The 15,365-nt window shown below is 45.9% G+C and overlaps 1 protein-coding gene and 1 pseudogene across 3 annotated transcripts in view; both read right to left on the reverse strand.

Moving 5' to 3' along the window:
* Positions 1-164: 164 nt before the first annotated feature.
* Positions 165-15,365, reverse strand: part of lingo3a (leucine rich repeat and Ig domain containing 3a) — an 83,450-nt gene continuing 68,249 nt past the window's right edge. For all 3 annotated transcript variants that reach the window (XM_061825791.1, XM_061825792.1, XM_061825793.1), the window contains one exon: positions 165-5,287. In XM_061825791.1, coding sequence (XP_061681775.1) covers positions 3,397-5,229 — 1,833 coding nt within the window. In that variant the 5' untranslated portion in view covers positions 5,230-5,287 and the 3' untranslated portion in view covers positions 165-3,396. The remainder of the gene's footprint in view (positions 5,288-15,365) is intronic.
* Positions 7,574-7,691, reverse strand: LOC133504201 (5S ribosomal RNA; annotated as a pseudogene).

Below are 15,365 nucleotides of genomic sequence, written 5' to 3' on the forward strand. Positions count from 1 at the left end.
TTTCCTCCGGGCGCTCCGGTTTCCTCCCACGTCCCAAAAACATGCAACATTCATTGGACACTTTAAATTGCCCCGACGTGTGATTGTGAGTGCGGCTGTTTGTCTCCATGTGCCCTGCGATTGGCTGGCAATCAGTTCAGGGTGTGCCCCGCCTCTTGCCTCTTGACAGCTGGGGTAGGCTCCGGCACTCCCCGCGACCCTCGTGAGGATAAGCGGTGAAGAAAATGGTTGGATGGATATACGGAAAAACTCACTCAGTTGGCAAAACTGAGCAGCCGCTTGCTTTTTTGCAACGCCCTAACTCCGCCCCCATCATGATGCTAACGAAAGTCTCAAAGCGCATTTGCGTAAAACAGAACACCCCCCCCAACCAACCCACCCACCCAAAACTGACTCATCACAAGTCTTCTAATTCATTATCATTGGGAGTTTTTCCCACCAAAGACCTTTTATGACACCTGGAAACTATTTCAATGGTGGAAAAAATAACACATTTCACCTTCATAATAAACAGTTTGTGAATACCACACAGTATTTGCAGAAACGGTGTGCATGGCTACATTAGAATTAAATGCCACCATCAACAAAATAATCCCTCACTTATTAACCTGATGGGAAGTCACTTGAAGAAGAAAAAACAAAAATCATTTGAAAAGTCTTTGCCATTTATCGACCAGCGTCACAATGAATTTGGAAATAATTAATTACCAATGTCTGCGTTTCCCCCGACAAAACATTTAAGCGCTGTTATTGTGTGAACTGGACTGTTATGTTTAAATTGGTTTGCGCGCACTTTGCGCTCCACAAATATGACAGACGTGCTGCACTGGAAATAATTGCTACTTTTAAGTTGTGTGGGGGTTGTTATTTTCAAAACATCCGTTCGTTAAAAATAAAATAAAATGAAGAAAGCGCGGCTCCAAGTTTATCGATACTCTCTGAAAAACAACCAAGCGGAAACCCGTCACAAATGACACCGATCCGATGTTCTGAGCTCGACTCAGAAAAGCCCAGCGAGCCGCTTCAAATTTTAGTCAAGAAATTTCATTGGGTTTGAAACTTTCTCTTACATAAAAGGTCACAAATATACTGAAATGACTCAAACAATATTGTTGCTGGACGCGCTCTTCTCATTGTTCTAATGCACAGGCGTCAAACTCAAGGCCCGCGGGCCAGATCCAGCCCTGCCACATGATTTTATGTGGCCCGCGAAGGCAAATTATGTGTCAACGTCCATGATTCTTGTTCAAGATCTTTATCCATCCATCCATTTTCTTTGCTGCTTATCCTCACAAGGGTCAGGGGGAGTGCTGGAGCCTATTCTCAGCTGTCAACAGGCACGAGAGCCGGGGTTACACCCTGAACTGGTTGCCAGCCTATCACAGGGCACATGTGGACATAACAGTCGCACTCACAATCATACCAGGGACCAATTTAGAGTGTCCAATTAATGTTGCATGTTTTTGGGATGTGGCAGGGAAACCGAAGTGCCCAGAGAAAACCCACGCAGGTACGGGCCGGGATCGAACCCTGGATATCAGAATTGTGAGGCCAACACTTTACAGTTGCGCCACCAAAGCATGACGCTACCACCCCCATGGTTCACAGTAGGGATGGTGTTCTTGGGATGGAATTCATCATTCGTCTTCCTCAAAACACAGTTAGTGGAATTATGACCAAGATAAAATGAAGCCTCATATATATATATAAATAATGTGAGCTTGGGATGAATCATAAATGGAGATATTGCTTGCGTAACCAAACATGAACAACAGTTGCAAAAAAAAAAAAAACCCAAAACATTACCGTTGATTTTTGATTCCAAAACTAGTTCACATATTTCATGTGTAAATATAATGAGACTATTAAAGATTTGATGATTTCACAACGGCCCTGAGGGAAACCGTAACTTGTGACAAAAATGAGTTTGACACCCCCCCGCCCCCACACACATCTAATGCATTTGGGGGCTCTTTTCCAATTGTAAGTCCATTTGGAGAATTGTGATGAATTGACGTTTATCCGCAAATGCTGTCCTGTTAAAACAATGACATGGCTCAGCGTGAACATATTAAAAAAAAAAAAAAATTTTTCAAATAGACTCCTCAACGCAAGGATGGCACGACAGCATAGAACACATTTAAAATGTGGTTTTTATCTTGTTCTGGAAAAAAAGAGTTCTTCATTTATTATGAAGCTCGATTTGCAACTGTCAGGACTTGCAAGCGTTCAAGGTTGCCAACAGCACGCAATGCGCTCGTTTGCGTATCGATGTTAAAAATATGTCTCCTCGAAAGGAAAGCTTATTTACCGCCACACTTATCCATTTTCACAGGATTATTTTATATTCATGAGCCAAAAGTACTTCCGTGATAGACGGTGGGTTGAAGTACATGTTCAGGTTCTGTCCACGAAAAGGAAATGATGAAATTTGACTGTGTAATTTCCATAATTCCTGGGCTATGGCTAAATTTAGCCACTTTTTTTTTAATTCTTTTCCGTCATGTGCTCAAAACCTTACAAAAACATGATTATCAACATTTAAAAAAAAAAAAAAAAAATTCAGTGGTGCTCTGTTTACATTATTTTCGTTCTTACGGTGGCAGAATAACCTGACTTTGTATGTAAGCCGGCACGCGATATTCTCCATGAATAAGATACATGAATACAATATTTAAGTCACAATTACTTAAAAAATAATCGACAAAATAAATACAAAACAAATGAAAAACAGTGAGTGCAGGTGGAACAGAGTGTGATAGCTTATCCTTCGACCGCCGCGCGAGCTAGCACATTGCGCATCGTTCATATCCCGGAAACATGTAAGTATGTCAGCTGTTGTGAAGCGAGGACCCCCGGAACTGTGTTCGATGGCTCGTGGGCGTCTGTAGTCGAAAGTGGGAGATCAGTCTCGGCAGCAGAGACCTTCGCCAGAATCCTAGCAGGACCCAACCTTTTCATTGGTTTCCGTTTCCAGTTATGCCAGGACAGAACATAGACAACAAGTTCAAAAAGTCAGTCTTCAATATGTAGCGTGCTTAAGAGGTCGCTTTGGATCCTCATCTTTACTTCTCGTGAGAAAGTCAACTACAATCTCGTAGGAGCACACCAGGATGTGGATTCTGAATAGTTTCTAGTCAAGTCTGTTTTTCCTCCCAAAATGTCAGCAGGTATGTGTTAAATGGTGCAAGCGCAAAAAGCAACTGATTAATGTCCTTGACATTTAAAAACTGCATTAGGGAAAGAACACCATACAATTAAGTGTGTGGGGGGGTTATGGGGGGGACTCGTGTACTCTCAACATTTATATCTGAAGTGAGCTCAAGCAAGGTAGTCGTCCTTCAGGTGTCCAAAGTAGAAGTACGACAAGAAAAGTGTCGACGCTCTCCAGCAGGATCAAATCATCTTCATGTTGAACTTGCGGGCGCCCCCCTGCCCTCCGCTGGTGGCTGGCCCGTCCACCTTCCTGAAAGAGTACTCGACAGAGAAATTGTTTTTGTGCTGTCCTCTCCCACGGCTCCACACAAAGAGCAGAATGAAACAGAAGAGGACTACCCCCAGGAACATGATACAACCCATCGCTGTGGAGATGAGGATGGTCTTCAGGTCCAGAGTGAACTTCAGGAACACCCTGGTGTCATTCAGGTTGGTGTCGTTGAGGTCCCCGGTGTAGTAGGTGCGGTTGGCCATGAGGGAGGCGTCCAGTGGCAGCCCGCTGACTGTGAGTGTGGCAAAGTATGTGTCATTCCCTCCGGCGTTACTGGCAATGCAGATGTACGTTCCGGTGTCCATCACCTGGGCGTACCGGATCTCTAACGTGCCTTCCTTTAAGACCGTCAAGCGGCCGTTGCTCTTTGTGGTGATGCGACGGCGCTGCGGAGATATCCAGAAGATCACCGGCGTGGGTTCGCCCTCCGCTCTGCAGACAAATGACACCACCTGCCCCTCGCGAGCCGATATTTGCTGGAGTTTCCTGTTGCGGATTTTGGGCTTCTGGCAGGTGAAATGGTCAAAGAGGGCTGCGTCCGAGAAGTCGCCCAAAGCCCGGCCTTGCACTTCCACGGGGGTCATGCACACCGGGGAAGCGCCGTCAAAATTCAAGGTCTTCCTGCGCTGAAGGATCCACAGCAAGCGGCAGTCGCAGGCGAGAGGGTTTCTGTCCAAACGGAGTGTTTCCAATGTGTTGACAGACTGGAAAGCTGCTTCCTCCAGGGTAACCAAGTTGTTGTTGGAGAGGTTGAGCAGGCGGATTTGACGGAGACCACCCAGGGCATAGGGCTGCACTGTCTGGAGCCTGGTGTCGACCAGATGAAGCTCCTTCAGCCGGATCAGGTCTCGCAGTGACCAGGACTCAAGGACCGAAATAGGGTTGAAGGATAGGTTGAGGCTGGTGAGGTGGGAGAGGCTTCGTAGGGCCGAGGTGGGTACAGAGGTGATGTTGGTGTGTGTGATGGACAGCCACGATAGGTTGAGACCCTGCAAGCCGTGGGGGGTGATGTATTCTAAAAAGGGCCAGTGATCAATCTCCAGTCCTCGCAGGTTTCCCAGTTTACGGAAGTTCTGGTCCTCTAAGGTGGAGATGCTGAGGTAGCGCAGCCGCAGGGTTGCCAGGTTGTGGAGGTACGACAAAGACTGACTGGATACAGAAGTCAGGTTGCACCTCTCGATGGTCAACTCTCTCAGTGCGACCAGACCCAAAAAGGCCTTGTTGGAGATATACACAAGATCGTTGTCCCCAACTTCCAGGTTCCTCAGGCTCTTCAGGTCTTGAAAAGTGAAGTCCAACAGAATCACCAGCTTATTCCCACTAAGGTCCAGAGATGTGAGGTTGGAAAGGTGTGAGAAAGCCCCCATGGGGATCAGTTTTAATTGGTTACCCCTCAGCGAAAGCGACTGCAGGCTCTGGAGACTAGAAAAAGCATTAGGTTCCAGGACGCTGATCATGTTCTCACCGAGATCTAACTTCTCCACGTGAGGAAAGGGAAGAAGGTCGGCATGCTCTACCCAGCGGAGCTTATTCCCACTCAGGTCCAGGATCGTGGTGTCCAGTGGGATACCTTCGGGCAGCGTAGACAGTCGCTTCCCGTGGCACGATACTGTTTTGAGCTTAGCACTGCACTCGCACCGCTGAGGGCATACTTGACCCTGGATGGGCCACACACTGACCATCACCTGCAGAATGAAGAACGGCATGAGCCGCCACACATTCCGGCAGAGGCAGAACCCCATGGCGCCCCTTTCTGCTTCCTCCGCCTCCTCTCTGGGCTACAATCACTGGGCCAAACACCTGAAAAGTCGAGATGGAGAGAATTAGATGAGTTAACCATTTTAGACTAATTTACTTTTATTGTACTTTCATTATTTGCTTAAATATGACCTTAGAAATTTAATCGACAGATAAGGTGTTGTCCATTTGCTAATCAGAGAAGGATGTGTTGTGCAGCGCGGCGGCTGTCCTTGATCTTTGTACGCAGAAAACCAGCTGGTGATATCCTCCTAGCCCAGCCATTGCCGTGGAGATGAACGACACCAGTTAAGGTGCGGAAAGTTACCATCCCGGCCCAGGACCAGACTGCGGGGGGGCAGCCACTTCTACCATGGACCCAAACATATAAAAACCTTGTGTTACCGGGCAGATTTTGTCTTCTTCTTTGGGCTATCCTGCCAGAAGACACACGTCTCGTGTGCGGCAGATACCTAGATAAGACCCAGACGTCTGTATTGCACATTCCTTTGTAATAAATCAATGTACTCGTCTAATCATTGGTCATCTCTTCCTCGATCCGTGAACACGAGTAGGGTCCAAACTCGCAAATCCCTAGGCCAGTAAAACAAAGAGAGCACAGAACTCAGTTAAGATTTAACTGTTAAGGGGATGGTGGGGTGGGGGGGGGGTGGTAGAGGGACTTGCATAACAGCATATTTGTTTGCTATTTTTTGTTGTACAGATGATGATGTACGACCACAATATCATAGCACTTTTGATTATGGCACTGGAGAATTATGGTTCATTGTTTTAGATTTTTTGTCAGGCTGGCTACTGAAAAACACACACAACATGATATCTCCTCCCCCAAACCAGAGTACAAAGACTGACCCGTGAGAAGCAACACAGAGTCGCAAGACATTCAAAGTGGCCGGAAATGATAAAGTGTTCAGAGTTATCTGGCAAAGACTGTCACAATCAAGTTCCTTGACTCAATCAAAATCTTACCAAAGATTCCGATAATCAGTCTTTTGCGGATTTTTTATAGGCAAATGTGCAGTAATCCAAATAAGCCCCCGTTTCATATACATTTGATCTGGTTTCTTTAAGATTTAATCCTGTTTACAGATGGCGATCAAAATGCTATCACTCGCTTTGGTATACAAACCGACATCACAGCACGAGTGTGAAGTCGGCCATTTATTCCTTGCAAATCAAAGCACATCAGGCTCAATGTACCGCCGTCCATCCCATCTGAGGCCCGCCCAAAACTAAACTCTTCCTTTCATATCCTTTGAACGGCACGTTGATGTTTGCACATCTCTCGATATGTACGACCCTCCCAAAATACCAACAGACACTTTGAAAAGCATGTGATCAAAGCAGCTGAAAATCTCGTTTAGCCTCGGCGTCGGGGGACAAAATCCAGAAACAGGCGCCTTTAACAAGCGGATGAGTTTGACACGACACAGCAAGAGGGAAACAGTCTTTACAGGCATTTAAAAATGATCACCTGCTCCCGTTACAGACCGCTTAAGAACTCCTTTAAGGTCCTTCACCTCAGGCGCTAATTTGCAATTCGTCCCGACTCAGAGATGAATATTAGTCAGTCTGGAAATGAAATTAAGTGACTGAAAATGCAAGCAGAGCTGTTTGATAGCGGCGGGGAGCAGAGGGAAACAAAAGTAGATTTGCCCCCCACCCCCACCAGGAAGCTATTGCTTTTGGGGTCAACATTCTTTCATATCAACTTCAGTAAAATCAATATTGAAACATAAAAACGCACTGGCTTGCCTTATAAAGCACAATTCCACACGAATGAGAGAGAGAGAGACGGGTCAGAAGGCGCCCGGGGTCCAGTCCAGAGAGGCGGACAGAGTGGCTGCCACGTTAGGTTACAGCAGCGGTCACTCAAATCCTGGTCACGGAGTGATGGAACCAAAGAGTGACTGCAACTGACACATGCTTTTTGTTTATGTAGCTCGTGTGCAAAATGGACCGAGTAGAGCAAGATTACAAGTTAATCCGCCAGCGCGCAGGCAAACTGGACTGACAAAAGACTCACAGTCAGTTTTCCACCATTACACTGGGAAACTGCAAAAACTGTTGAGCACTTCGATCAGAGACACGCTAACAACAATGACAACAACAATCTCATCCTGTATTTATTTTAAATTGTGGCTGTTAACCGTCAAAATAAAAGCCTTATTATCCAAGCGGAGAATCTTCTTCTGCTTTGCCTTTCGGCTTGTCCCGTTAGGGGCCGCCACAGCGTGTCCTCTTAGATGAACGCATATTGTTTTTTGGCACAGTTTTACGCCGGATGCCCTTCCTGACGCAACCCCTCTGCATTTAGCCAGGGAGAGAAGCTTACAGCACCTGGTATTCCCAGGCTGTCCCCCGTCCAAGTACCAACCAGGGCAAACCCGCTTAGCTTCCGCGGTCTGACGAGATCGGGCGTTCTCAGGGTAGCGTGGCCGTAAGCAGAGAATGAGGGCAGCAAAAAAGAAAAAGTGGAGGCTACGGAGTGAAGGGCGGAGCAAGAGGATAAGCTAACGTTAGCAGGCGCGTCATTCAAGAGGAGACCGAGGTCGGCAAGACAAAGGAAGACTGCGGCAAAATAGACACAGAAGAGTGAAATACTGAAGAATGGAGAGATACAGCCCGCCAACAAGTCTTTTTTACTAGCTAGTTAGTTAGCTAGCTAGTTTTGTTTCCACTCCTCAAATGATTGGCCGATGATGAATCTGCTTTAACCAAAGGGAGACCAGCAGCGGTCTTCTTGTGTCAACCATATGGCAAAGAACCTGGACTGAGCAAGTTCTTGAACTAGGACCTTGTAGAACCATATTTGAATCGATCTACTTTGTTGTTGTCTGTTGTCCCTTCCTTGCATGCTCGTCCATCTCAGTCAGATTTGTCACATGAATTACACATGACCTCTTTTCGCCAATATTTGCACCACCAAAAGTGGATTATTACTTCCATTACTTCTAACCTTTTGCTTTGACGCAAACAGCAGGCTGACATTTGTTTTGGGAGTGAAATCTTGGCCGTATAATAAGATTTGACATTCACGTGTTCCTAATCACGTGATGAACTTTGACGACGGCAAACATCTCAGAAACTGAAGCGTCACCACCCACGCTGCCCCCCCCCCCAACCCCCCATCCCCTACTGCTCCACATTTCAAATTTTCCGAGTGCTCAGGTGGTAGCGCTTGCTCATTATTAAGATGAGTGACCACAGCGAGTGAATCCGGCGCGCGGTGGGACAGCGGGGCGGCTCGACGTGGGCGCTGCAGCGTGTCCGGCGGGCCGCGAGGCGCAGTGGGAGCAGAACCCGGGCACACTGCCGACTGTCTGAACCTCGCAGGCTGACATTTCAAATGCCCATTCCACATCTCGGAAAAATAACGACCACACGTGAAGTTCACTTGTGGAAAATTTACATCGAGGAGCCGACAGCTTACGAGGGACGTTGTCTTAGCGACGTGGTCATACCTGGCTGTTCTTCATCGTTGAGGCCAACATGTTCCAGAATTAAAACTGGACCACAATGACACTCACACACACCCACCCACACACACACACACACACACACACACACAAAGAGGAGATGGCACAGAACGCGGTCGAAAAGGTTGCTGCATAAAACATGGATGAGAATGACCAATTTGGAAAAACACTGAAAATGTCTGCCTTCGGGGGGGTTCAAAGGGAGGTGCTCCCGCCTTTGGGCACAATTTTTTTTTTTTTTATAAAACACACTGTTAAATGGTGACCTCTGGTTGCTTCTAACAGTGTAAATACAGGGCAATCATAACATTTTGAAAACTTAAAATATGAGTCCAAACAAGCAAAATGATTTTGCCGAACTTCAGACATGAAGAAATGGAGACAGTGATATTTATATCAAATAGGCTACTGCACTGACAAGTTATACTGCAGGAATAAGTACACAAGTAATTTGTTTATATATGTTATATATGAGAGAAAGCGAAAGAGAGAGAGATCATGATATATAAAAGTGAGCGATATGTGTGATCTCCAGAGCCAGTGCTCCAGAGAGGCCTAATCGTATTAACAGTTGTCATTTATATAATATTTGAGAAATTTACGTCCAACTTACCTGTTTCCTGGTTTGGAAGTGCTCCTGGATAGCTTTTGCTCGTCGGCTTTCATAATTGACCATATCGGAACACAGAGTGCACAGCACTTTGCCGGGGACGTCCACTTTTTGTATGTGTTCGGTTAGATATGTTGATACAGTTTTCGTTCCTATCTGCACGGTTATACTTTTTTCAAGCCACGCTCATCTGAAATAGTTTTTTTTTTTACCCCGTGGTTTTTATCAATTTCCCCGGCACAATCTTCATCTTTTCGCTCCAAGACTTTGGCCGTACTGGCAAACGTGCAGACCGCTCGATACGTATTTCTATAAGTTAGAACTATGCCGTAGTAAACAGAAGGCTTCTCTAAGAAATGTTAACATCAGAGTGAAAATACCGACGAAATACCGCCAAAAATGCTGCCGGAAATCGGAACGTCGTCGTTATTATAAACACCAGATTATATGCAAACATATAGCAATGCCGTTTTCCGGTATCACAGCTGTGACTAATTTCACGACGAGCGTTGCCGATAGATGCTGGCGGCCGGTCTTGATCTCGCAGCCTCACCCCGCGTCAAGCCGTACCCCACCCCACAAACAAATTTTCTCAACAGATTTACACGTCAAACAAAAATTACACTTTCAGCTGAAAAAACCTGCGATTCCGCGACTCCACTAAAAATTCTCATCCCTGTTAAAATGAACTTTGAGCTGCCTTCTTGCTGACGAATATCAAATTGTTGACAGTTTGTTGGAAGAAGACGTTCAAAACATGTTTGAAGAACAAACCACATGCTGCTTCACCGTGATTGTCTGATCACACGTGGCAGTAGCTTTCCATTAGAGTCACGCTCGATGAGACATCGCATCAAACACGCCAACAACACATGCTGGCCTCTCTCTCTCTCTCTCTCTCTGTCTGTCACCCCTTTCTTCTTTCCCTTCTCTTCATCTCTCAATTTTTCACTCTCAAACACTCCACATACGACACTATCCACGCATAAAAACACACTCTCAAACACACACACACACACACACACACACACACACAGAGGGCCCTTCTTGCATCTGCGTACCGTCTCCACCTGAGCGCCTTGGCCGCCAACCACCTGCCAGCCCACCTGCCGGTTCATTTGTTCTTCACAGATTTCCCTTCTTCCATATAGCCGTCCTCTTTCGTTTCACAGTCGTGTTTGCCAAACAGCTTAAAGGCGCAGAGTCGGCGGGGGGAGAGGGTTTTGCTGTAAGAGCTCACGTCCCACCCGTTTAGGGCTATTTACCCGAAACTTTGCGAGTGGAAAAACGGGAGACAGATGGCGTCGGCTTTCCCGCATTTTGTGGGTATTAAGTAAATTCAACGGAATTTCCTCCCGGCTGGATGTATGTACACTAACTGGCCACAATATTAGGGATACTTACGCCACCTCATGGAATCCAGTACAAGAGCTTTATCGAACCCGAGTTACAATAAACAAAGCCAAAAACTAACATTCATCGATTTTCTTAGCCCCTTATCCTCACAAGGGTTGCGGGGAGTGCGGGAGCCTAACCCAGCCGTCAACGAGCAGGAGGCGGGGTACGCCCTGAACTGGTTGCCAGCCAATCGTAGGGCACATGGAGACAAACAGTCGCACTTACAATCACACCTAGGGACAATTTAGAGTGTCCAATTAATGTTGCATGTTTTTTGGGGATGTGGGAGGAAAACAGAGTGCCCGGAGAAAACCATGGGGAGGCACAAGGCACGGCGGGGAGAACATGCAAACTCCACACAGGTGGGGCTGGGATTGAACCCGGGTCCTCAGAACCGTGAGGCCAATGCTTTACCAGCTGATCCAACGTGCCGCCTCCATGTACATATTTAAAACTAATTTAAAAAAAAAAGGTTAATTGGGATGTCATGGCAGGGTGTAATTACTCAGTAAATTTTAGTCACCTTTGTGTCTGTCCTTTTGACCGTCCTACGGTGTTTAAACTAGCACAGCGGTCATTAGCATCCAAACTTAGCATTCAGCATCGACTTGTCGGTGATCATTAGATGACATGATGAGGTAGATTCCCCTCATATCAATTATAATACTTTTTTTTTTAATGGCATAGGACATGACTAACAAGCATCCCAATGGAACCACATCCAGATGGCAAAGTGTGCAGTTTTTTTTTTTTTTACCCGCAGCCTAAATCATCATTCAAACGCTGCTGTGAGGCCCGAGGAGAGCGTCAACGGGAGGGAGGAGAGTCTTTCAAGTGCAAGTTGAACAGCAACAGAGAGACACATTTAGATAGTAGAGTGGGCAGTGAACATGCGGTATGTGGGGGGGGGGTGTCTATGGTAGGCCTCTTTCCTCCCTCCTCCCTCAGCGCATCTTTTATTTGCATCTCAACATGTGCTCCAGCCTCCACATCTTCTGCATCCGAGCACTAAGTCAACACATTAGGCTCAAAAACGCTCACCACCATCAACTGAGATGCGTCTTACAGGATGGCACTTGCTTATGCTAAACGGGACACGAAACATGTCCTTGCGCCGTTAATTAGCGGACACACAAATGTTGTGCGCGGCCAGCAGACGAGACATTTTCTGTCCCCACCCGCCCACCACTGTACTCTAAACTGCAATGTTGAAGTAAACAGATGTACCCTAATGACACCAGCGTCCTCCTGCTTGCAACACTGAACAATATAGTGAAGTAACACAAGCGTAAATTTTCTATTTTCTACTTTTCTGCCAAGGGACAATGACAAAAAAAAAAAAAAAAACACCCCGGAGAATTAATTTTCACTGAAACAATATTTCCTACACATTAAATATGAATCTTATAGTGAGGAATTTATTATTGACTTACCGTCTTAGTCAATGAGCTGAAAAGAGCTGGGACCACCGTTTACAGGGTGGCTGTCGGTAATACAACAAGACGTCATGGTTTGAAATCATGCGCGGCACAGAAGGTTCCCCTGCCGAAACCAGCACATGTCAAGGCCCGTCTTAAGTTTGCCAATGACCAGTCATGGGAGAAGGTTTTGTGGTCAGATGAGACCAGAATGGAACTTTTTGGTCATAATTCCACAAACTGTGTTTGGAGGAAGATGAATAATGAGTTCCATCCCAAGAACACCATCCCTACTGTGAAGCATGGGGGTGGTAGCGTCATGCTTCGGGGGTGTTTTTCTGCACATGGGGCAGGACAACTGCACTGTTTTAAGGAGAGGACGACCGCGGCCATTTATTGTGAGATTTTGGGGAACAACCTCTTTCCCTCAGTCAGAGCATTGAAGATTGGTCGTGGCTGGGTCTTTCAACTTGAGAATGACCCGAAGCACACAGCCAGGAAAACCAAGGAGTGGCTCTGTAAGAAGCATTATCAAGGTTCTGGCGTGGCCTAGCCAGTCTCCAGACCTAAACCCAATAGAAAATCTTTGGAGGGAGCTGAAACTTCGTGTTTCTCAGCGACAGCCCAGAAACCTGTCATATCCAGAGAAGATCTGTGTGGAGGAGTGGGCCAAAATCCCTCCTATGGCATGTGCAAACCTGGTGAACAACTGCAGGAAACGTTTGACCTCTGCAACTGCAAACTACCGTTGTTTGCAGTTACAGACGTCAAATGTTTCCTGCAGTTGTTCAGCAGGTTTGTACTTAATATTAACACTGGTTTTCTCAGGTGTTCAAATACTTATTTGAAGCTGTATCACACAAATCGCGAATCATATATTGTGATTTCTGGATTTTTCTTTTTAGATGATCTCTCTCACAGTGGACATGCACCTACGATGAAAATTTCAGACCCCTCCATGATTTCTAAGTGGGAGAACTTGCAATATAGCATGGTGTTCAAATACTTTTTTTCTTCACTGTTTATATATACTGTTTTGAACTATACCGCACTACATTTTAAAGGACTTTGTGATTTGTACTGTAAAAAAAGTGCTAGCGAAGTGAAGTTTACATAACGACTTAAAGTTTACGCTTCTCATTTCAGCACCAGGAGCCGCTGCAGAAAACCTTCAAATTTGTAAAATGCTGTTGTAAGCTTCGAATGGGAAAACGTTATGCCTGGAAGTCAAATATAAATTAAAAAAAAAAAAGGAAATCCAGGGTGAGATATGGAAAGGGAGACGAGAGCCGGCAAGGATTAAACGGGACATGAGAATTGAACCATTCCTCTGTGCGTGTGTTGCACACCAAAGGACGAAATATCAACTGATAGATCTCTGAAGTTTGTTTGTTTGTTTGTTTTTAAACTCAGTTTTTAATCCTGTTGTCGGCCTGTTTTATTGCCGCCCCCCTCCCCTCCCCTCCCCATCACACCCCTTCAGAGGGCTAGTTAGCGCCGATCAAATCTGCGGCTGTTGCTGTATGGATTCAACCGGCACAAGATCTGAGATGCTAACACATCCCCGGAGGCATCGCAGTGTCGCTTCCAATATATGCAGTATATTATATTTGATGAGTTAAGATATAAAGAAAAGATGCAGCTCTTCTACTGAAATGTACAAATGTACTTAATGTGGTGTGTAATGCAAGCTCCTCGCACGGTTGCTAGAAGGTCTGATGAGAGCGGCAGGCTGCTAACGCCGCTGCAGGTGAACGACAAAGCTGACAAATGAGCAGGAAGCCTCCTCAGGAGTGTGCGTAGGTGTCGGCGAGCGCAAAAAAAAAAAAAAAAAAAAAAGGCTCAGAGGCCGAGGCGCAACATGCTCCGGAGCTCTTCAAATGGCCGCGAACGCATTTCGCTCTCGCATGCCCACTCGTCACTCTTGCCCAACGACACAGCTACTCCACAGCGTCCGTTATTATGTGTTGACGAATCCCTGAGAGGAGCACATTAGTCATTAACATGGGGGGAGGGGGGGAGAGTCATCACCCGTGTCCATCAATCTATTGAGCGAGGCCCGGCAGCCACTGACTGAGTACACGCTCAATACGCACACACTGTGCATGCACACGGTCACACACTCGCCCACAACAGAAAACAATATCTCGCTCCCTCCTGCAGATTCGGACATGCAGGGGATGGAAAACGGATGAGCTGCGCGGTGTGGAAATGAGCCATTATTTTATTTCTATGTCAAAGTCAATGATCACTTTGCGTTTGGAGAAAGCAAGCAACACGGTGTGTGTATGTGTGATTCAGGAACGGGCAGCACAAAATAATATCCAAAATGTAAAGCGTCACAAACCGTTTAAAAGTTACATAATTGATACACGCTTTTTTAAATCACGCATTTGCTTAAATTATTTGTTGTTGCGCCTGCTAGCTTGTCTCCACAATTAGTTTTGTCATGTAATTTCCAAATTTGCACTAATGCAAGTGAAATTGACTGGGAAAAAAAAAAAAAAAAAAAGAACGGCACCAAAAAACGTTACAACAGATGGCGCTATTTTATTTTATTTTAGAATGGAAAACAATAAGAAGCATCTTAATGGTAATCTGATTTTAGAACAGGCCTGTGGGCTATTTATGTGGTCGTCGGGGGCTACTTAGAGCGTATTAAACTGCTTCATACGCCGCTAATAAGCACATATCAGGATGCATGTTCTTCCAGAGGACTGTGACGGCCAAGTGGAGATTGTGGAGTATAATAGAATTGCAGAATTGACCAGGGCGAAGGTACACCAACAGGGTAAGATCATGTCATGGGTGTCATTCAAGAGATTGTGTTCATAAAAAAAAAACAAAAAAAAAAAAAAAAAACAGAGCACCACAGCCTAGAGGAGACTGTGGGGTGCATTGTTGCAGGAGAAGATGACAAGACCCAGCAACAGGAATAAGGCAGTGGAAGTATAATGCCTATGATCTCAATGGATCTTTCTGACCTGTCAATCACTCGTACAATAATAGCCAATCAGATAGCCGCATTGCCTTGACACGCCCCTCTCGCCGTATTTTCCCACAAGCAATGCTGCTCGTCACTAGCGTGCACTTGGAAAAGTTCATGTTACGAAGAAAATGGTCCTCAGATGCGCTTGGGGAACGTGCAATTCTGATGAAAGATATCCCGCTGGGTGACAAGGGGCCCGGTTGATTCATTTTCCAAAGCCTAAAAC

This window comes from Syngnathoides biaculeatus, chromosome 7, assembly GCF_019802595.1.
Source record: "Syngnathoides biaculeatus isolate LvHL_M chromosome 7, ASM1980259v1, whole genome shotgun sequence".
NCBI lineage: Eukaryota > Metazoa > Chordata > Actinopteri > Syngnathiformes > Syngnathidae > Syngnathoides > Syngnathoides biaculeatus.